Source organism: Numenius arquata, chromosome 2 (genome assembly GCF_964106895.1).
Source record: "Numenius arquata chromosome 2, bNumArq3.hap1.1, whole genome shotgun sequence".
In the NCBI taxonomy this organism is placed as follows: domain Eukaryota; kingdom Metazoa; phylum Chordata; class Aves; order Charadriiformes; family Scolopacidae; genus Numenius; species Numenius arquata.
Window position 1 is genome coordinate 78,278,146 of NC_133577.1, and position 23,523 is coordinate 78,301,668.

Genomic DNA, 23,523 nt, shown 5'->3' on the forward strand with positions numbered 1-23,523 from the left:
TCGTGCAGCAGCCTTATACCCTTGCAGGAGCAATCCAAACTCCATTGAAATCAACACAGTGTCTGACTTTGGCAAGCTTTGGCTCACAGCCCAAATCACCAGACTTGCCAGTGTTTCTTGGAAGTTTTCAGGTTTTCACTTAATTGATCAGAACCTGGTGTGATTCTTCCAGTACTTTAGCACTGACTGTTCCTAGAATAGCCTTTTCTATTCCAAATGTCGTTCTTCCTCTCAGGTTTCATTTTAAACAGCTTCATCCGCTTAAGATATAGAATTGTTCAGGCATAAATGTAAGAAACACACTGTTTAAAAAGGTAACAGAAAGACAAGACAAATCAATTCACTGCAAAGTGAGATCCTTGCCAGGAAATTTCCAGTAGCACCCAGTATTTTTAGCATTTACAAAATTTAAAAAGCAAAACAGAAAAACTAAGCAGCATTATTTTGGAAGTTTTCACTTTTCATCTAATCCACCAGCTTCTGCTGAATATTTTATTGCCATACTGCGACATATTTATAATTCATCTCATCATTTCTTCAAATTTGTTAAGGAAAGGAATTGTTATACCTGTACAAGCCTCTGTAAATTCTTCTGTGAACACAAATGTTTTCTGGTCATATTAGTAAACACTAAAATTGCTGATTTCAAAAATATTTATAATTGTCACAATCACTTAAAAAATGGAAAACAGGTCTAATAAGGCATGCTGTCTATTCATTGCTCTTTCTGAAATGAATTCCTCAACACTGGGAAGAGAAAAAGCATTTTCCTGTGGTTAAAGAAAGTCCAAATTGCATGTTTGAAATCTCTTCTAATAAAAAGAGCAAAGCAATAAGCGGATTATCTCTTTAAACATAGTATAGGAAGGCTGGAGGCCCTGGAGACATTTTCCATAGCCTCTATCTCTGATGCATAGCAACATTATCTTCAACTAGAGAGGGTCCTATGACCCTGGAGCTCAATTTTAATTTGATCTTCTTCTTTAAAGAGGTTTCTATGATTCCTCTCAAGTTATGCTGCATATTCTTATTTTGGGTTGGTTTTGTTTGGTTGTTATTTTGTTGTTGTTTTTTAATCTGAGATAAAACAGCCTCAGCTTTTTGATCCACTGGCTTGATCGTGTTATATGGATATTTAATGTAACCTTTTCCCTATCAGAACTAGAATACGTATCAGCACAAATGGTAGGCAAGTTCCAGCTGATAGGAGAGAGAAATGCTTGGATAGAAAATTCACCTCTAGGGCCTCCCTCCTCCTTCCAGTTGTTCTAAGTTTCAGAACTGATCTACCTGGCCAAATAACATATCGGGGTGGGGGTAAAGGAGCCCTACACCCTTCTTGGGAAATACTGGCCAGCTGAAACAAAGGCAAACCTATTAGTTTTGGTGGGGCAGAGGTACCATGCCTGCTCCCACACAGGCTTAAAATCCCAAGTGATAACAAAGCCTACTGCCAAGAAGAACAGGAAACTGGGGAGCTCGGCTTGAATTTCTCTGGGCTGGAATTTGGCCCCAGACCCGCTTGTGTAGCCCCAGCAAGGGAGTTTCCTCAGGTTCCAATCTCCTTGTTCCTCTTCCTTATTCTGGAAAGGGCACAGCCACTGAGACATGTTGCCAGACATTATGTTTCCTCTGTTTTCCTTTTCTCCATCTTTATCTCTGTCCATGCATCCAGTCCTCACTGTATACTGCTGATATCGCTGAAGGGAAAGCATTTACTTGGAGGCACTGATTTGAGTCGACTGACTATGGTCACAGCAGGCATCTGTGACTACTTGATGGGATTAGCAGATTATGAGAAAGCGTGTTTCACTGTGGGGTTCCTGAGAAAGGGAAAACAGGCAGGTGGACGCTTGGATCTCAGTTAAACTATGCATGAAGGCCTGATGGCCATGTCAGGAAAGCTGTAGGCACAGGATCAGATGGTCTGCGGCAGGTCAGAATCAGAAAATCAAGCCAGCAAGCAGGGAGGTCTCTGGATTGTCCTATCACTTACAGAGGATCGACATTAAGTATTTCAGCCAGGCCAGGTGGGAGAAACCTGAACAGATCCCATCTGCACCATTTCTAAGGTACCTGCGAGTGCTTGACAAAAGCAGCTTTTCTTTTGCATCAAACGGCTTTGCTGCAAACTAACTTTGCTGCATCAATGCAGACTGAGCCCGGTGGGATGTGAACAGATGCATTCTCCTGTTAATGAAGGGCAGTTTAGAAGGAGCCAGGGGTTCACAAGTCCCTCGTGGTTGTGCCCTGAAGTCGCTGTGGATCTCTGCAGAGAACTGGGGATGTGAGAGAGTACTTCTGCAGTATAGAAAGATGTCTGGTCCACATAGGGTCAGATTTCCCCTGTTAGATATTCTCATACAATGTATCAGAGGATTCTTCTAGAGATGCTTGCTTCTTAGGTGTCTGCAGAATGACAAAAAGGAGAAAAAAGAAATGGAGGAAAATTATTCAAAAGAAGATGAATTAATTCTTAATAAGCAGACACTGACGTTTGTTCTGTTAGAAATGGCTATAAGTGATCCGCTGAAACGGAAGCCGCTATAGTGAGAAATGCTGCTCCGCCAGAGATGAACGTGACTAATCCAGCCCAAGGGATAAAGATGCCTCCTTTACTTGTCACTCTTCCCCCAAAAAGCTGTCAGACAGGGAGGGGAGGGAAAATTGGACTTGGTAAAAAAATAAATCACTTTGGATTCTGTGAAGGAGGAATTCCCTGACCTCCTCAATCCTGTTTCTTCAACAGTTGAGTCTATTCCTCACAACCGTTCCTTGTGTAGACAAGGCGCTGACAGACTGATATTTTAAGCGCTGTGTGGCACAGGCCTGCTGTAAGCAAGGTTATGCAGCAAGTAGCTGAAATGCCACCGGGTGAAAGAAGCCCTACCTACACTAGCATTTTCTCTGTTGCCACCACCAAAGGGAAACATTTTACAAAAGCCCTGAGCGCAGGCACCTCCAAAGCATGTGGGATTAACCCCTCACTACCCAAGCTGGCCGACAGCCCAGCGCAACAGCATGCAACTGCTGTCATTCCAGGGGCTCCCTGCCCCACTTCCCTTTACAGCTCCCCCTCTATGCACAGCATCCCGCAGCAAGACCTGGCCCAGACCCTCTGCAGCAGAGTCAGCTGCCGTTCAGCCAATCTCAGCTCCCACTCACAGGCCAAACCCACTGGCCCACAAGTCTCGCTCTTAGGGAAAACACCCTGTTATACAGCTGTCTGGAAGACAAGTGTCTGAGCAGCACAAGAAATGAGGACCCTCGGTGGTGTCTGCTCTTGGTGTGAGACCTCATTCTATCCCCTCTCTTTGCTTTCCTCTCCTCTGTTTCTCCCATCTCTGCTTTAGCCTTTACCCTGCCCTGGCTGAGACCTACCAGCACCAGACCCACTTGCACACAGATGCATCTTTGCTCTTGCTTGGTTGCTTTGCTCCTGGTCTGTTTTACAGACCTGCTGCCCCCCAAAGTAGCAGTTGAGTGGTGTGGGCCACACACAAGGGATTCAACACAGCCCAGACAGCTCCACAGTAGGGAAAAAAGCCCCACGTATACTGCATCTCATCATCCAGACTAAATCATATGAAAGGGGGCAGCTGACAAAGCTATACAGAAGAACAAATAGGACAGGGAAGAGGGATCAGCACCTGTGTTTTCCCTATCCAACTAATTCAAAATGCAGCAAGAACACAAAATCAGGGATGCCATCTTTTCCAGTGCATATGATGCACTGGGGTATAAGACAGGCTACATAAAACAACCCACCCTTCCCCTCAATAATCAGATACCCGCCACTGCCTTTGCTGCCACCAACCACTGTGGTGCCAGAGCACTAACGGCAGGAGGCCAGTGAGCTTGGGACCAGCCCACATGGCAAGTAGCTGTGACACAGAGGAGGCCGCTTGATTTTAGACCACCTTTTCCTAAGAGGAAGGAGTTATGAAAATGCCTCAGACACTGGAAAATACTCTCCTTCATGAAACAGAGGGATGGTGACAAGTGAAGTTGGCGCCATCCTCCACACTGAATAGTCAGTCAACCTGGGGAACTCTCTCCAACGGGACATCAGTGGGAGGATGCAGGAGATGTGTTTCAAGAACATTTTCCAATGTTAGAAGAATTAATTTATTTTTTAAGCAGATAAGAGTTCTGGAGGGGAAAAGAACAACGAAGTTTTAAGGACAGGAAGGAAATGTTACCTGGGGTGTCTCATGCAAGTTGTGTCCCTGTGAAACAGCTGATGCCTGCCAAAGGCAGAGTAGAGGATTGTGTGGGCCTCACAACTGATCTGCACCTGCATATTCCAAGTTGCAGCTACTTTCACTATAAGTGAATTTAGTTCCTGGTCTCTAACTCATAACTCCCAGCCCAGCAAGAAGATCCAAGCCCAAAACATACCCACAGTGCCTTTTCCTGAGCCACAGAACTGACAGAGACTGTATCAGCCGAGCCTCTGTTCAGACCATCTTAGCTTCTGCTACCATGAAATGGCTCTCGGGTGCTTAATGCTCATGAGAGCAAAGCTGTACCCAGGGTCTGCCCCCTGCGCACAGATTCCTCTCCCAGGGAGGACTTCTCAGCTGCCTAAATAATCTGTATATGGCAACAGTGGGGCTAGCATCTGGCCAACTCTCCATGAATGTTTGTCATGAAGGGACAGAGGGAGCAGCGATGCCAAACCCCTCAATTCCTTTCGGGGTACGTCATACATAGCAAAGCATCTGCATGAAACCAGGACTGCCAGAACTGGTAGCGCTGCAGGAGCAAGGGTTCTGCCGGAAGAGAGAAGATAGGCTACATGTGCAGCCCAGCTGGCGAGTGGATGCCACGTCTCGTTTTCCCCTTTTGGTGGGACTGTAAGTGGGGAAAGAGCAGACACACTTACTGCCTGCTAGGGCCATGGCGACTCTGTGGGTTTTCTTTCCCCATGTGCCCAGTGCATAAGGAAACTCTCCAAGAACAGGGCCCCAGCCCTTACCTTCCCTGCAGGACTCTTTCTGGGTGGTGGCTTGTTTGTGTAGTTCTCGAGGCTAGAATAGACATCAACTTGCTGCACATCCAGGCACTGCACAGGAAGAGAGAAGAGAGTAGGGGCCACATAAATTACTTAGGTTTAAGACAACTAATTGCCCACTGTGTTGTTCCCCATCTCATGCCATCTCAACAATTTTTAGGAACCCCTGCCATCTCCAAAATTTTGAAGTTCCTGACCTGAACTTGGGCAAACAGAAAATCCTTTTCCCCTGAAATCTCTTCAATGCAGCTGCATCACCTTCCTTTTTCAGGCTCACAGAGACAGACTTTGATGTTACCTACCCTGTGTAAAGCAGTGCAGAAGAATGCCAATGCCCCTGCCTCCCTCTGCTTCAAATTGTCCCAGAATGCAGAATAAAGTCCCCTCTGCCACATGAAAGTATATTGTGCACCACAGGGAGCACAGGTAACAGGGAGTGCTCTGCATCCCCCAGGACTGTTTAGATGCCTGACACCCACAAGCTCTTGCTCATGGTTATTCTGGGCACACAAAGGTGAGAAGAGGCGCAAGGCTGAACATCCTGAAGCACAGGCGCTGTTGAAAACAGGGAACCCTACATCGGGTATGATTTCTATTTATTGTTTGAGGTTTTTTTCCAAGCCAGAACTCTCCTTTCTTCTTAGAGTGAGCAAAAAATAATAATAAAAAAATCAATACACTCCCAGGCCCTCAAACATATCCGTGGTCCCACACAGCTACACAGAGAAATATACACACGCCCTACATGTGTATGCATCCACTGGTCCCCCAGGTAATCGTGTCACAGGAGATGCGTGTCAGTTTGAGTGATGTTCCAGATCTGCCTGAAGGATCAAACATAACAATCAGGAGGACTTTTCCATGTGTGTTTCAAGGATGACAGCAGGTTGCCAAGGTGGCTGTTTCTCTGGCAACAGGAAGATGGGAGGAGCTCCGGCCGCAAGAGGGGCAGATGGTATTAGAGGATAGACTGCAAAGGGAATGAGGTGCCCTGTAACACAGCAAGGAGGACAAGCAAAATATGGGGGCATGATTCTGGGGCTGCCAATCACCTGAACCCTCAACATTTCATCCAGAGTTGCAAATGCTCAGCATCTTTTGGGATCATGGCCAGCAGGACAGTGGTTTGAACAGGACCAGATGAGAAAGGAGCAGCATTTGGGAGTGGGGATTGGAACTAACAGGCACTCAGACAGGAGGGGGGCACAGTGAACGGAGCACCACATGGCTCCCGTATTCCCACTCCTCCTCTGGGAAAAATCAAATTATTTCACCTGTCTGCTTCCCACTCCCAATAACCCACTTGCCTACACAGGCATTCCCAACTATTCTCATGTGCACATACACACACAGAAAATCCCATTTCCCCATCGTCATTTTCAATTCTCTTTGTGATGCTCACAGGGAGGACCTTGTCCCACATGCTGCACTCCCAGCAGCCTGGCTCTGTGTCCCCTTGGCAGGACAGGCAGCCTCTTCCACTGTTCCAATCTGAAGCCACTCACAAGCAAGAAGGATCCTTTTGGTGTTTGACATCCAGAAAGATTCCCTTCCTCCACAAGCACTCTTCTCATGGAGGCTGTTGACAATGCTGGTCCTTTGCTGGCCAGTTGGAAAGCTGGTGTCTCCAACTGCCATTTGCAAATTAATTACTTTTACTTGGTCACTGGCCACCTGCTACTGTCACAGTGGAGGCACACAGGCCTCTCTCCTCCCCTCTGGCAGATGCCTTCCCATCCCCAAGCAGCCTCCTTGTCTCCCTCACACCAGGAAAAGCTCCTGTGTTCTGGAACCCGCCTGCGCTTGTTTGAAGTGTAAAGTGGATGAAGCGAGTCCCTCGGATTGTTATTTGCAAGCTGCTTGTTAACTAGGCAGCTAAGCTGGAAGACAGAGGAAAATACAGTTTTGGGTCTGGGCAGTCCAGTGAGGTAGGGCTGCAGGAGGACAAAGACGTCAAGGAATGCCCAGCAGAGTGTTGTGGGAACAAAGTGGTTGCCCAGCTTAATAAATCCCTTATTACCGTGGATTTTTGCTACCTGCTGCTTTTTAGTGTGTACACCCACCCTCAGGGACCATGAGGTAAACGGTGGCGCCTGGAAGACCCACTGGGGAAGACATTTGCTCCTAGAGACGTTCAGCAGGATGGCTTTGCAGAAGGTGTGCTAAGACCGTTCCCACACCAGGGATGAGTCTTGCTGCTGTGTAGGATAACACAGAGCATTTAATGAGCTGCACCAGCCAGTTCCAAGCCCTTACTTTGATGTGCAGTGCTGCCTCCTGTTGCTCTTGCTCAGGAGGCAGCTCCAGGCTTGCAAGGACACTGTGGTTCCCTGACCCAACCCTCTTCCAGACTCTGACCTCTTGCTTTCCCCCACAGATAGCAGATCTGGCACGTGATGGCCTCCTTTCCTGTCCCCTAATCTCTGACCTCCTTCTTTATCTCGTCACTCGGAGTTACTTCTCACTTGTCCTTCCCCCTTCCTTGCCTTAGCTTACCCCAACACTGACCACAGATTTCTGCCCTCCCCACAAATTAAGCGCTAAGTCTTCAACACCAATGGGTTTTCACAACACACCTAATTTCAAAGGCAGTTTGCAGGGCTGGGTTTATACCATGCTGAATCCCAACAAAATTTAGCAGCAGGGCACCAGAGTCATCTTTCAAAGGAAATAAGGCTTGTTGACTTTCCACTCCCATCACCTGTCCTGAGGGCCCGTCCAATGCAGGGTGTCCATCCCAGGACTCTTGCACTCTCTCCCCCATTAACTTCTCCGTTACACCTCGCAGCCCCGTGTTTCACCCTCCTCATCTCCCAGCCCTGCTCTCACCACATGCGGTATCTGCGGCAGGAGCTGCTGCTTCATGCCTGAACAAGTCACCCCGCAGCAGCTGCTTCACAGTAAAGTGACCTCCAATGGGTGGGCTGGTACCCCCCCAGCACACAGGAGATGGTCCAAGGCCACTTGCAGCTCTGCCAAAGAGGGCTGGGCCACCTGCCCTGCACACTGGGCTGGCTAAAAGCCCCACACAGCTGGTGTGCGGCGAACAGGCCTCAGGGGAAGGCGGCTGGGCCAGGTTCATAGAGCTCCTGCAAGCACAGGGGCTCAGCCTGCTCCTGGGACTGCCTGTGCCTAAGGCTGGCTCTGCTGGCTTGCTGTATTAGCCTTAGTGGGGCCTCCTGAACAGAACAACATGATGAAACATGTAATTAAGATGGAGCTAAGGATGCATGACGAGGCCGACTGAGCGAGAAATGGATTTGATTTTTTTTTTGTCTCCTTGCAGAAATCATCCACTTCAGCAGGAAACTACCCATTCGGATTTTTATAAGCCCGAATTAAAAAGAAATTACTTGATACAAACGAAAAGGTTTATAACCTGCAACCTGCTTTACCCAAAGCATTGCTTTTTGCCAAGAAAAACATATCACATACAATATATAGGGCTTTATTTTAAACCTCTACTCCAAAAATTAAAGGGTCACAAAAAAGTGACCCCCCACCTGCAAAATGAGAATGAGAAGGGAGCAGACCCATCCTCTTTTTCATATCTGCCCCCTATCAGGTCTCCTGCTTCCTCGGCAAAGCTTTGTTCCTCTCTGTAGTGCATTCTCCAGAGCTTCGTTTTGTTTAGTTTAAATGATTAATGCAGCAGAGCTTACAGGTTTTCCTTGGAGAGACTTTTCTAGCCTTATAGACCTCACAGTCAGAAAGGTTTCCTAATATTCAGGCAACATCCTTCTCTGCTCACTTTCATTTTATTCCTCCTCGTTTGTCCCACAGATCACAGGGGAAAAAAAAAACCCCTTCCTTCTTAGTGGAGCAGCCAGGTCTCCCATGGGAGTAAAAGGAGAAAAAGGAATCCATTTTAAATGGACCTGGATGGGTTGTAAATGGGATTAGGGGTCATGGTTACTTGAGGTAGCTGAGGTCTGGGCCTGACATTTCAGGAGAGCCACTCCAATCCTATTACCTATGACACTGCTGTTGCTGGGCTCAGGGAGTGGGAACAGACAGCATTCCCCAGTTTGGGAAATGGAAAAAGAAGATCCTATGCAATGCAAGGGAAATGTTCCAAAAAAGAGTCTCCCTTCTTCTTCTTCCTGCCCTTTTGCCCCCTAAGAGCTAGTCAGCCTGCTCATGACTGCAGTGGTCCATGGCACTGACACTAATAAAGGTGTCACAGCAGGAGCTCTAAACAGCTGGGTTGCTGTGGGGAGAACTTCTCTCTGCCCCTTTCCTGAGTGGTCATTCTCTAGCTGGGGAGGGCACATGTCCTTGAGACACCCTACGGTACAAAGCAGGGCTGAGATTCCCTCTTCCTTCCTGACTTCTGGAGACCCTTTTACCTTTACCTCCAGGAACCCTCTCTGGCCCCACGCTTGCTGCTCTGTGCTGCCACACTGCTGGCAGAGGGAAGGCCGCTGCCCAGCAGGGCATGGTGGAAGGCTTTGGCACTGGGGAGTCCACAAGTGGGACCAGGATGGAGACACACAAGACACACAGTCCTGAGAGGAGCTAAGCAGGGCAGGACACAAGAGGAAGGTCACCAGTATCAAGCTGGTATGCAGTTATTGCTTATGTTCCACATCATAATACTGGTGTTGTCTGTACCATGGCAGGGCAGTGAAAGGAAGGGTTGTACCGTGATGTGGACAGAGGGCCATTCTTGTACTCACATCATAGACAGTAGGTGGTGATGGTGGTGGTGGTGGCAGGCTGGCTGAAGGGGGCTGCGTTTGCACCTTTTTTTTCAGGATATTTACCTGGTTCCTTCTAGGGCACGACACCTGTTGAGGACAAGACACTAAATGACACATTTGGAGAAAACACCATCTCCCCAAAGATGAAGTGAACACCAATGTCATGTCAAAGCTAGCTGCTTGCACATCCCCTGAGTGCTTCCACAGCAAAGAGCGCTGGCACTCTCTGCACAATATGGCCCGGTCCCTTTCCTCACCACAGGGTAAAATGGAGGAGTCTGCTAACTTACACAGGAGCAGTGGAAAGGAAAACTGGGCTTTGTGCGTACATAGAAATCTCTTTCACCATTGAAACTTAGCTGGATGGAGGGTGTAAGTATTTAACAACACACAACCATGCCATAGGACAGGCAGTAAAGCAGGACCCTGTTCAAAGTATGCAGGGCAAATTCAGAGAGGCAAAATGCAGTGACTTTCATCAGGATTTGGCCAGGAAGCTTTTACTAATCTGCAGAGTCTAGAGAAGAGCACCAGATGACCATTAATGATGACATATAGTCAGTGATACACTAATGTGCAAGTCCAGCATGGAGTTGAAAGAAGAAGGTCTCTTCCTCTGAAACGTTTCTTGCATCGGATGAGTTCTCCTTGAACACGCTCCATTCATGCACAGATGAGGGTTAGCCCTGCTCAGCAAGCAAGAGAGAAGGCAGAAAAGGCAGAAAGCTTTGCTAAGTATCTCTGTTCTAATTCGGAAAGAAGTGGGATGATTATATTCACATCACATGAAAACGATGAACTGCTTTCCAGTCCATTAGTAACTAAGGAGGATGCTAAATAGCTTCTCTTAAAGATAAACATTTTTAAACCAGCAGGTCTGAGCAAGCTGTGGTGAGAAATATGGGCTGTGCTCTGCAGGAGGGCTAATGTAATGACTGCATGTTCTCTTTGGACCCCAAGGAGAGCCTGTAGGTCTGAGACTTGCTGTCCCACCTCAGAACCTAGAGATGCCAATTGGCAAGGCGTGACAGTGCCTGCCTCCTCATCCTCATGAGATGCTGTCTCGGCAAGCAGAGATGGGGGCCTGTCTCCAGCCTAGTCACTCTGCCACTTACCCTCCTTCCCGCTCCATCAGACTGCCTGCAAGGTAAGTCTCACGAGATTAGCAGGTCTGCCAACTGCTGCCATTCTGTTTTCAACCTCATGATCTCTGACTCTGTGTGCTGAAGCCTGATGCTCCTTGGAGTCGTAGGACTGTACCAGCAGCACAGCTGGTACATAAAAATGTACCCACATAAAAATGCATGCAGAGAGTCTGCTGTCATGGTGGCAGAGAGCAGATTGAAAGAGCAAATATGGGGGATACTCTACCTAGAAAACAACAGTCCCCAAATTCCGATCTAAAATACATCTTTTCTTTTTTTTTTATTTTATTTTAAAGACAGGCTTGAGATCACTGGAAGAGTGCAGAGGATGCTGTTTTGAACATCTAAGGGTGACAGTCCTAGGAGCAGTAGGTTTTTGCCAAACAACAGAGATGCCAGTATCATGACTCCAGAGATGTTTCCACAGGGCCCCTGTCTCATCCAGATCTTTCAGCCCTACTTTTGGCTTTTCTTTGCCAGCTGTCTATATCCTTTCTTCCCCACTCCTGGTTTCCCCTTTGCGTTCAGCTACTCATCCCAGCTTCCACTTCCCTTACCCAGCTGGTCCCAACCTGTGTCACTGGTCTGCTCACCCAAGAAGCTCTCTCAGTCCAGTTTTCACACTCTTCCCCAAGCTCCAGTGATTCCTCGCTCTGGATTCCAGTCCCAGTTTCCCTCCTGAGGCTCCTTCTTGCAGCCTCACAGAATCATTGCTGTTGGAAGGTGCCTCTGGAGATTGTGTAGTCCAATCCCCCTCTGCTCAAAGCAGAGTCAACTAAAGCAGGTTGCTCCTCAGGTCCTTGTCTCTCTTTTTTCCCAGTTAGTTGTGACTTGCACACAGGCTTCCTTGGGATCCTTGTACTGACCTTCCCCTCTTGCTCTATCTCTTAATGTTTCCTCTGCCAAACACATGCCCAAGGCTCTGGTGCCCAACCCCTCCACAGTGCAGATAGTTTTCTTCTATGGTGCCCAAGCCAAGGCTCAGGAACGCAGTTGCACAGCCTCCGTGCAATCAGGTTGAGTCCTTGCACTGGAGTAGCCCACATCTTCACAGAGGGTTAGAAAGAGGGAAAGTTCTGCCCTCTTCCTGCCACCAGGGCTGCAAAAGACTTGCTTGACTGCAAAGGATGTTACTTGCCTGACCAGAACCGTGTGGAAAGGCAGCCTCGCAGGGCTCCTTTAGACAACTGAGCTGTGAATTTGACAAGAGCCATGACTGAGCATGCACAAACTGTGGTTTTCCAAAGACCCATCACAAGGCTACATCTCCTTGAATATTCTCAGGGCCAGCACACTGCTAGTGTGACTTCTTGCCCCGTGTCAGATCCTTGCTCTAAAACAGAGCATGCTGGAGTGAAAATGATTACCAGAATTTCTTTAATGGACAAATCAATGAGTCGTTTTGTCTTTCCTGTAATCTTTTTTCTCAGAAAGACGGAACTTAGAAAATAAACCTGAGGCAGACACTCAGCATGGAAAATTTCAGCGTGGGGACTTCCAATTCAGCCAAGTTAGAAGCAAGTGAAATAAATTCCTAGAATGGGTTGTGTCAGGTATTGCTTTTTATTTGGTTATAACTTGCCTTTCTTTTCCACAGAAGCAGAGCTGTTGCAATGATGCTCAATACAGCAAGAAGAGTTGTAAGGGTAATGAGGACTTCCCACCCATAAGAGGTCTCCACGTACCCTGTATCTGTAAGAAAGAAGGCAAAAGACTCACTGTGTGGAAGTTACAATCCTGCTGCATTTTTAATCCTAGAAAGAGCCTTAAGAGAGCCAAAATACAGAAGCAGCGCAGAATATGGTGGCACACATGGACACACCCTTCAAAACCTAGTCTGACTGAACAGAGAGCAGGGTGCAGCTGAAGAATCATGCAAAAGAGACAGGATATAAACAGCTGCACTTCATGTAGATTAGAGGGAGGGGACAGAACTATGAGAGCCAAGAAAGGTGGTCTTCAGTGATAGGGGCAGAAAGACAGATGGTGGAAAGCACACAGGCCACAAACTAGCAGGGTGGGTACCACATGCATCCTCCAACCAGTGTAGCAAAGCTATTTTGTCACGGCTCTTTGCATTTACACTTTCTAAGAAGTTTTTCATATCCAGCATGCAAATCCAACCAATCCAGCCGGTCAGCAGCATGCATGTCCTTATCACTTTTCTCTAACATTCCTCTTATCTTGGCATGAAGCTCTCCCTTGCTTTCCAGTCTGTGCATTAACAGAATAACTGACCCCTTGTACTACATGGAAGAGGGGGAGGGATTATGGTGAGCCCCTAACGGTGAGCACCTAACCTGTACATCTGACTAAGGCGAGCACCCTAGTGTTCAACCACCTCTGTCACACTGCTAAAGGCCAAACCGTACTGTCTCCTGAACACTGACAGCTAAAAGCACCCTCTGACCCAGCACCCGGGCTCCCTGGTTAGACTTTGAGCCTGCTGTTTCCAGGGGGCTGCAGCAGGTCAGATAAAAATTATTGCACCTTCATGTCTCCATCTGTGCATTGGGAACAGCAGCACAGGTCACCTGTGTAAAATACATTTAACTCTGATGGCATTAAGTATTGGGCATGAAGTATTATTCCCACCTGACTTCACAGCGTATTTGGATAGAGGAAAAGAGGAGCAAAGCTCATCTTTTCATAGCTAGATCCAGCTGACACTTAACCACCTGCCCTTCCTTTCTGGTTGTTCACTTACCTCTAGCAAGGACAAACACTCCCTTTCCCATTATCTGGATGTCATCCCATTTGACGTCGCAGTAGTATGTGCCGGTAGAAGAGGTGTTTTGAAGTGATGTGATTGCGTGGTCGTAAGATATAGTAGCAGTCTGATTCTCTTTTCCAGAAGGGATGACTACATTTTCCGACCTATGATGGATGGATGTTTTCTGACCCAGTGAATTAATCCAGTAATAGGAGATTGAAAATTTGGTGTATTTCCGCACATAAGGGAACATGACTTTACAGGGGATGGATATTCCTTCCTTGAGCAGCGCAACCTGGATTGGAGGTTTCTGCTGTACATCAACTTTTCCCCCTGTAAGGGTAATAATTGTTAGCAGTCACCTAACATCACTTTAAGCCAGGAGAGGACTGCTGCCCCAAAGACAGGATCACACAGTGAAAATAACCATATGTCAGGAAGCACGCAGTGTTGGCCCTTGTCAGAAACTGAGTGATTCAGAGCACGTGCCCTGGGTGACCTGCCACATCTCTTAGGTAATTGCTGTGTGATTTGCGGCAGCCTGTTGCATTCGCAGGCTTCCCCTTTTCCCTTGTGAGCTCCTCTGTACAACACCAGCACGCAAAAGACAGGAAATGAAGCTGGAAGTGAACAGATTTTGCAGTGGTGTGAGACTGTATTTACAACGGATGAATAGAAAGTGCTTTTCCAAGACAAACGTTAGCTAGACATCTCCTGAAACTCCTGTGCTACAAACCTCTGCTTGAGCACCTACACGTGCCCACATGATGACTCTGCACCAGTGAAGGTGCAGTTTGCAAGCAGGTGTTATTGGTGGGACTGCATATTTCTGAAGCACAAGCGAGGAAGGAAATTGCATATTCTGCAGAGGGGCCAGCACCAGGGCCATGAGAAGTAAGACACAGCTTAAACACGCCAAACTTTTGCTGCTGTAAACGGGCAGCAAAGCACAAGACTCGATGCTAGATATGGGAACTATCTGCAGAAGACTGTAGATCTTGCGTATCTATATGTGACAGTATCTTAGGCAGAGAGATGGGATGCCCTTCATGAGCTTCCTCCTTACACGGACAGGGCTGTTGGAAGTGATCTATCACTACAATTCAGTAGACAATGATGTCAGGAGCTACAAGAGAGGATGAATAAGCACAAATGGGGAACCACACCATAGTTCACTCCCTGTTTTGTTCAATAAGAAATTAAAAAAGTTAAGAGTGAGCCATGGCTAGTAAGGAGCCTGGGGTACAGGATATCTTTGGCCTCCTAGCCAAATCTGGATTTAACATCAGTCTCTGGATCTATTTGTTTGGCAGCTGACATCACACCACATATAAAGCAACTTAAGACAAGGCCTGTGCAAACCACTGTTGTCTTTAAAAAAGGGAACTGGAAACTTACACACAAGTCTTCTTACAAAATGAAGGATTTTTTCAGAGACATGAAAATAGAAGGGAAAAAAAAGGTAGCGAGAGAAAGAAGGGGATGGGCAGGCTTTTCCATTCATGCTTTTGATGGGATTCCCTCGGGTTCTGCATCTATGAACAGGCTCATAACAAGGCATTAAAGCTGTCCCAGAGCACAGCCAGGCTTGCTTTCCTGTCATCATGCACTAACGCTGCATTGCAACAGCAGCATCACCTCTGCACAGCAGGACTTGGCATCAAAAAAGGCAACCCAGACTTAGCCCTGCTGAACGCTGAGCACTGAGGAAGTGTTGAGGTGGGGGGGAGAGGGGAATAACAGAGGGAGGGCATGGCCACTGACCAGAAAGGACTGTTGGGAAGTAACATCCGTCAAGGAAAATCCTCTACAGATGACATAGCCAGGGACAAGAGCCCAAGAGTAAGGAAGAGCTTAGGTTACATCACTAGAAAAAGGTTCTTAGCTGTAAAAGCAACTGAGATACAACACAGTCCTAAGGGACATGCTCATTCGTTGTGAGTGCACAGTCCTGCGTACACTAGATACAATATTATGGAAAGAAGGTAAGAGAAAATCCTGCAGTACTGTGGGGAGCGATAACCTGAGCAGTCTCTTCTGGGCCTTATTTTCTAAAATCATTCATCATCCTTCTCCTCATCTCTACCCAGCAGAACACACAAGAATATAGTTTCTATACAAGGCATGGCTAAGCACTGCTGTAAACAAACAGAGGAGAGATCCATCTTCTCACAGTATCCCAGGAGCTAATAGCTTGAGAAAAACATGCCAGGGAAAAAGCCCAACCATTTTATTTAGGTTATCTAACCCTTCTCCCATGTTCCCTCTTTCTTGATGATTCTCTCAGCTTTGAAATGCTTAAAAGACAGAAATAGCAGCAGCGTGCAAATTCCTAGAGGGGATCTCTGGAAATCAGCAAAAGCTGAAAATTAGCAGCTGAAAATGCTCTAGTATGAACAAACATGAGAGTAAACAAAAGGAATTAAAAAAAAAAAGGGTTTTTTACCTCCACACTGAAGCAACCAAAGAAACGGGATGATGACTTTTAGATTAGAGATCATGATGGGGGGGTCAAAGGCTGTAAGAAAGCAACCAGACACGATGATCCAAAAGGCATAACAGACAGGAGTTTGTCAGGTATTTCCACGCCCACGCAACACACTGGTTGATCCTCCCGTTTGCGAAGGGACGGGTGGGATGGACACACACTGCTTTTGTCAAGCTGTTCCTGGCAGATGCAGGCTCTTCCTGCTTTTCAGTCTGACTCCTCCCTGCGCCGAGGTTCTTTTTTCTGTACTATTACAATGGCGTTACACCTACCAGAGAGTGTCCAAAGACTAAATTGTAAGTTCTTTAACATATAGAGCTTTGTCTCCCAACAACCGTAAAATATCACCTGCACTTAAAGCAAACTTTGTCACCTTCCACAGTGACAAAAGCTCCACCATGGAATATGGAAAAAGTGTGTTTTGACTGATGCAGATTGAGGCCACTTGAGGTAAACGTGGTCAAATTCAGCAAAGGATTGATTCAACTGATTCTGGAGCAACAGACAAGCTTAAAAGTGGCACGGTAGGATTTTTACCATAATTTTGCAAGGATTTGCTCACACAGTTGTTTTGGATCAGCTATTCCTGATTATCTCACTGCATGGACCATCCAGGTTTTAGAACAAAGGCAACTTGCTTCAAATTATTTTAATGAAGTGCTTTGTTCTCGTGGGGAAGCTACTGAGCAGTGCCACAGGGTGTGGGTTCAGGGCAGAACAGCAACATCAAACTCCTTCTTTATGTGACCACTCAAGTGTGGGGATCACCTGTTTTGCCTTCAACATGGAAACCAAGTACTGGCACCAGCAGTCAGTACAGAGGAATGGTTCCACTGTCCTCCTGACTGCACAGAACTTCCCTCCGCAGCCAACTCCTCCATTAGGTCACTTTGGCGTAAGGGCAGAAGTGAGAACAATCAGACAGCAAATTCATCTCTAACAGCTCTCACGCTTCAGATCCACAAGATGCTGACTCTGAATCAGCTTTGCAATGCAGTGCAAGCCTTAAGAAATCTATTGTAGGGAAATCTAAGGAGAGCCCTTTGAAGAAGAAAACCCTTTCTTTGTGGGAGGATCCTGACGCCTATACTCACGAAGAGTCTTTGATTTCGACGAAAGCTTGTTTTTAGCTAAGACATCTGCAATGCAACAGCTGAGCAGTGTCTGACTCAAAAAAACCCCTAGTGTCTGAGAGGTCTTCACTTCTCTCTAGGCAGCTTCCTCCTTTCACGCTTCCGGTGAGACATGTGCGCTGTCCACGAGAAAGCACTTTGCTGCAATTTCAAGGCTGCTGGGCTACGGAGACTGGTGTGGGGTGGCCGTGTGGGGAAAGACCTAAGAAGGTAGATAAGCCTGTAAACTGTGTGTAGTCAAACTCACTCTATTGGTTGTTTTACCCCTTTGGAGTTTGTAGGAGCAAGGTTTGCTCCAAAGCAACCTTTAGTTTACAGCATTTTTCCCCCTGTTGGGCCTGGGACAGGTCCTCAGGAGAAAGGGGTCTTGACACAGGGGGTGGGCATACAGCTGCGGCCACTGCTTCCCCTGTCCCCAAGGACCACTCTGGTACCTTTCTAAGAGACCTGACAGATGGGGAGAGGAGCAAGTGGCTTTGTGTGGCTCCGCAAGGCTGGTGCAGCAGCTGCACTCCTCCAGGGAAGGTTTAGCTCAGATTAGCCAAAACCAACTCCTCTCCCCAAGACACCCTGATGTGAGCAGCGCGGGGCTGGTCTCAGCTGGAAATTGCTCCTCGCAGGTCTTAACGCTGAGCAGCAAGGACAATCAAGAGCGGTAACAAGACACATGGGGCCCACTTGGTATTTCAGATATGTAGGCACAGATCAGGCAGCTGTGGCTGCGGGGGGCTGTGGGATCACAACAGCACTCGGCAGCATTTCTCAGGCCCAAACGGCATCTCAAGGTAGTTGGGGCAGGGAGGGAGAAGGGGGCAGGGAGGGAGAAGGGGGCAGGGGCTGACTACCCTCCTGTGGAAGAACTGTGCTGAACAGTGAGGGCTTCCTCAGCTCTTGTATCACACTCATTCCCATGGTAGCGTGCAGCTTTGCAATTTCCAGTGTTGATGTATTTCTAGAGGACAGAACATGCTGCTCCTGTCAGTGATGTGTTTTAACTGTTATCAGCATTTATCTGCTTCAGGAATTCAGAGCGATAAGTGGATTAAGTGCGGTAGGTTTGTAGGGCTGCTAGGTCAACATCCTCCTTCCGTCTTTTCCCTTCTCTTCCTATAAACAACCCTGTTGCCACTCTAAATGCCAAGTCCTAGAAATATCGCTGTCTGGAATTAAAAAAAAAAAAAAATACATAGATCTAGCATTTCAAAAGAGATCACACGTAAGACTCAGCTGTGGGATTAAAGGCACGGCCAGGCCAGAAATACATTCACTGCTGGAATTTGCTATGGTAGAGCTCACTGAAAAGAAATGGCTTTGAAACGACTACCCAGCAGCTATTAACTGCGAGACAGGATGACATTCTGTTCCTTAGAGCCTAAAGGGAGCCTGAATCTTTGAATGTTAAATTCTAATTCAATTTGGTCTGGGGATTCTGGACTGGGTTTTAACCCTGGAGACATAAATGGGAGGAAGATGAGGAAAAGCTGGGGAGTTGTGTGTTTTTATTACCAGCCTGTAGCAGTGCTGAACTGATTCCCCTGAAACTTAGGTGGAACTAACCAGGATACCTGTGCCAAAGGAAATAAATTACAAAGCTCCAAAGGAAGAGGTCATTGCATGGCCTTCACTCCTGTATTATACAGTACACTGCCGCGTGTGAGCTAGTCCCTGCAGCATAACAAGGAGAGAACTGCCTGTCCAGCTGCAGCCCTGCCACAGCACAGATTGGCCGGGATCTGTATGGCTCAGTTCCTCCCTTGGATGCAGCAAATGCTGATAACTTCCCAACTCTAAACACAGGATTGGGCCAGGTGCTAGCAACAGTTTCTGCTTGTAGCTGGAAAGCGGCCATTAATTTCACTCAAGCGCTGTTAAAAGCCTGCGACAGTGGCCAGCGTTCCCAGCCGTGAGGAAAAGCACATTGTTCTGGCGCGCACGAACAACAACAAGTTTGGGCAAGTGCGGAACCTACCAGAATTGCCTGTTCACAGCTGGGTCCAACGTACACCCACAAGTAAAGGCGCACACATACACACACACACACACACGTGCCCACACATGCCCCCACAGCCAACTCCAGGGAAAGCATTTATTCAAACAAAAAGGCTGCTGCTAGCCAAGGCAAAAGCGATGCTGCGGAGACCACAACAAAGCCTCTTTATTGCTGAAGCGTTTAACACCACAACCATCCAAAAGAGAAACACGGCTTGGCGCAGAGAAGAGCTGCAGCAACTCAACCAGCCTGATTGCAGAGCGCGCTTCAGAGCATTCCCCAGCACGGCAGCTCCGGATTTGCTGCCTTGTCAGACACCAGCTCAATCCCCCTGTCGCTGAAAGCCAGCCAGCGGCAACGCACGCACCTCCGAGGATTCACAATCTCTTTGACTCCTCTAACCCCAGACTCTGCGGCGTACGGTTTCCCCTCCGTCTGGCGGCAGGAGCGATAGGAGAGCGGGGCCGTACCTCTGCCAGCCTTTTTTACCACTGTTGTGTGTCGAGTGCCTCTCAGCAGGGCTGGATGATGCCGAGGTAAAAAGCTGCCAATGCCCTCGCTACCATTCCCACCCGCTGAACCGCTCTAGGGAAGAGAACAATCAGCGGCTCGGGGGGGGGGGGGGGGGGAAACCAGGCAAAGAAAGGTGTTGACACTACCGTGGGGAAGGGAGGGGGCACTTCTGTTAATTCCCTTTCACCAGCAAAATGAGTCTGCCTCAGAAATCACCCTGCTTCTGCTCTTTTTCTGTTCATCCACTGGAAAGATTCCCAAGGACTAAATTATCCCCACACACCTGGTGGGCTCTTGGGGGCTGCACCTCATCCTCGGGGCCTTCCCTACGGCTCCCCTTCACAGGTTCCCCTCTCGCAGCCCGGGTGGCCAGCCCAGGGGCTTTGCCTGGAAGGACTTCTTTACATCCTCACGCTGACACCTTCCAGGAGAACGTCCACCTAGCCAGGCCCTGGGGCTGCTGTGGGGCCACAGCTGCCATGTTTGATCCACTCGCGCAAGGGGCGTAAAGCTTCCCTCAGGGCAGCTCACCCGCACCGGGAGGGACAGCAGGGCCACCTCGGCTATGGCAAGACTGACACAAGCCCCGCCGCCTCGGAACCCCGGCCTGGCCCGCTGGCGGGGCGGGGGCTGAGGGGCGGCGGCCGTTGCCCGCCAACCCGCGCCCTCGCCCACAAGATGGCGCCGTCGCCCCGGCCGCCACCGCCTCCACCCGGCGGGGCCCGCCCCGGCCCCGGGGTGCCTTAAGCGGCGATGACCGTATATTTTTTTTTTTTTTAACTTTCGGGGCAGGTGACTTACTCGTCGTCCCGGTCAGCCGAGGGGTCCTGTGCCAGCCCAGCTGAGGGTTTGTGGCCACCTGCGTTTCAGCTCAGGCGACCGGGGCCGGGCTCGTACGGGTGGCTCAGAAAATGAAGTGGGCGAAAAACCCCGTGTTTGGCCGGGCCCGGTCACCCCCTCTGTCCCCCTCCACGGTCACGGTCACGGTCACGGTCACGGTCACCGGGGGAGCCGCCGCCTTTCGCACCCGGTCTCTCCTCGGCTCAGCAGCACCGCAGCCTACGGGGCTACCCCGGAGGAAACGAGCGCAACTAGCATCCATTTAAGGCAAAATTGATGCTAATTAACCGTAATCAACAACTCGAAGAACAACATTTACTCAGCAAGCTGCGGATACTGCAGGGTAGCAGTTTGCCTGTTCGGCGGCAGCAAGCGGAAGACGGGGCGCGAAAAAGGAAAATAAACCTTATTTTAGGCTCTGTCGGACACATGGTCCTGCTGCAATGGGTTTCATCCATCCCCGCTCCCAACCTGCCGCCCTCCTCACCGCCCCCCCCCCCCCCCCCCCGCTGCTGCCGGAGGTCACTGTCCCCACAACAACCGGGACCTGTCACCCCACACGCCCCTCCGGTAGCCCCGTGGCAGCCCCAGCTCTGGCAACGGTGGCCACAGTCACGACTGAGTCACCTTTGCTGAGCCCTTTGGGGGGCAGCAGCCCCCAGCGGGGGGGATGACGAAACGTGGGGAGCCGTGGGCAGCGTGGCCTCCACTGCCTGGCACCGTCTGCCCCAGCCGCTCGCAAGCCTGTCCCTCCTACGCCCAGGGCGCTCGGGAAACTCCTGCCAGCGCTGGTGGGGAGCGTGGTTTTATTATGAATGATACTTCTCAGCTTGCAGAGGCCTCCTGGCACCGTGCGTGGGCCCCCGGCTGGGCTCTGGCTGCAGCAGGCGAGGAAGCAGAGATGATCTGTACACTGATTTTTCCTGGGAAAGCCTTTTACATACTTTCCATCACCAGCCAAACCCAGGTGCCTATTTCATGCCGCTAACTGGTGACGCTGCACTCGTCAAGGCTCCGTTGATGGTGTTTAGCTCACCGTGGTTGCCTTAACAGGGGCATGCTCAAATCAGTGCCTCTACAAACTGCACCCCACGGGCGTGCGGCTGCTGTCGGCTCCCCGGCAGCACGCCTCACCATCCCCTGTAGGAGTATGAGAGCAGGAGTCACAGGCACACAGCCCTCCCACGGCCACGGGATGTGTCACCAGCGCTGAGGTGCCACTGCCGCGCCAGCCCCAACTTTCTCACATTAGCAGCAAAAATGCTGGGGGTGGGATGCTGGCCAGGAGTAGGGCATGCTGCCGACAGCTCCTAGCCATGCTCTCTTAAAACAGGAGCCCCCAACCCCTCTCCTTGCCAGTTGCACGCCTTGAGATGTGCATGTCATGCCCTGAAATCCTCCCAAGTGAAGGACTGCACATCCTCTCTGAAAGGGACGAAGGGAGGCAGGTTTGGCAGGGGCTGGGTCCTGCGCAGGGCAGACACAGGGAGGATTGTGTTGGACAAGGTGGCAGTGGTTGCAAGGGAGCTGCAGGACCGATCCTTGCCAGCGACGGCCTCGCCAGATGGCCCTTCTGGCCTCATCTGCAAAAGAAAGCTGCTCCGGCCCCAGCAAGTGCTGCTTCAAGCCAGCCGCCTGTGCCAGCCCTGGCTGCCTGCACCCTGGCAGGGAACAGCTTCTGACCACCTCTGGGTACCCAGGCCTGCTCCACAGCTGCCCTGAAATCCAAGCTCTTTCCCCCCAAGCTCATTCAGGGAGACCCTGCCCTCTTCTGTGCCCAGACCACCTTATTGCTTCCTCTATTCCTCCCCTTGCTTTTTTCTGGGTTTTTTCCCCTCCCCTCCCCTCCCCTCCCCTCCCCTTCCCTTCCCTTCAGCTCAGGGTGTTGGGGGGCACAACCCTCATCACAGTGATAACAACTTCAGGAACAAGCATAGCCCCGTCAGCAGCAGACACATGCGTGGAGTTGCACCCCACTTTAGATTGGCACAGCTTTTGTCATGCACACCAGGCCTCTGCCAGTTCCTGGGGGGCAGGCTGGGAAGGGATTAAGTAGCTAAGTATCTCACTGGCAAATGAATATTGCTTTTTTTTTTTTCCTATTAATTCCTCAACTTTGTTTTTATTGTGAACTGTGGAGAATACACAGGCTGATACAGCTGTTATAGCACACTCTCCTAGGGTGAAAAAACATCTTTTTGCCACCAGACCCTATTCTGGCTATCCAAACTAAATAAAGCATCCTGGCAAAAGCATTTGCTGGAAGAACCATCTCTCTGCTAGGATTTTTGCCAATACAGAAATGTGTTTCATTCTGTCTTCCCTCCCCACCCCCCAATTTTCCACCTGCTGTCTACATCCCTGGCTGTCAGGACTGCAGAACAAGGATCAGTAATTTTGGCCTCATGCAAGAGGATCATCATTGGGTTTTATTTTTCAAAGCCTTGCAGAGTACTGCTGAGCCTGCTGGGAGCAGCCGAGGCAGTGAGAGACCTGGGAGGGGTTTTCTGAACCTCTCTGTGGGCCTGGAGATTGGGAACTGAGCCCAAACACACTCCAAACCCTCCAGTGAAAAAGGTCTCTCCTGCCTGTAAAGCTGTGCGATGGTAGATGCGGGTTGAACAGGGATGGGAAATGGGCAAAATACCCTGGAGTGCAAGAGGAAGCATGTCCGATCTGCATGGTGACACAGTGAGAACAAGTGCACAGAGGTAGAACTAGGTGGATACCATAGCGAGGTTCAGATCCCTTCTCCTGTGGCTAAATGTATCTCCACTTGCTCTTTATATATACGTGTGTGTGTGTATATGCATGTATATACATGTACACACACATTTTATACCTAGCTACTAATACTTGCTGAGGTTTCCCTAAGCATCCCCCTTGTGTCCCCCCACAGCCCAAGTAGCCATACGGAGACCCTCTACCACAGTCGGGCCCACGGTTTCTCCCGCAGGCCCGCTCTCCCCACTCTGCATGCG

The 23,523-nt window shown here is 49.2% G+C and overlaps 1 protein-coding gene across 1 annotated transcript; it reads right to left on the reverse strand.

Moving 5' to 3' along the window:
- Positions 1 to 2,349: 2,349 nt before the first annotated feature.
- Positions 2,350 to 16,079, reverse strand: NFAM1 (NFAT activating protein with ITAM motif 1). The gene is made up of 6 exons (XM_074144372.1): positions 16,025 to 16,079; positions 13,573 to 13,911; positions 12,448 to 12,557; positions 9,697 to 9,807; positions 4,982 to 5,068; positions 2,350 to 2,409 (listed from the first exon to the last, which is right to left on the reverse strand). The coding sequence occupies exons 1-6, from the start codon at positions 16,077 to 16,079 to the stop codon at positions 2,350 to 2,352; spliced, it is 762 nt and encodes a 253-aa protein (XP_074000473.1).
- Between the last annotated feature and the right edge of the window lie 7,444 nt (positions 16,080 to 23,523).

Coding starts and splice junctions, on each gene's coding strand:
- NFAM1 (XM_074144372.1), bottom strand. CDS start 16,079: ATGATCTCTAATCTAAAAGTCATCATCCCGTTTCTTTGGTTGCTTCAG. Junction 5,069..9,696: donor CACCACCTACTGTCTATGAT/GTGAGTACAAGA, acceptor CTTCCTGTGCAG/TGCCTGGATGTGCAGCAAGT. Junction 2,410..4,981: donor GAAAGAGTCCTGCAGGGAAG/GTAAGGGCTGGG, acceptor GTCATTCTGCAG/ACACCTAAGAAGCAAGCATC.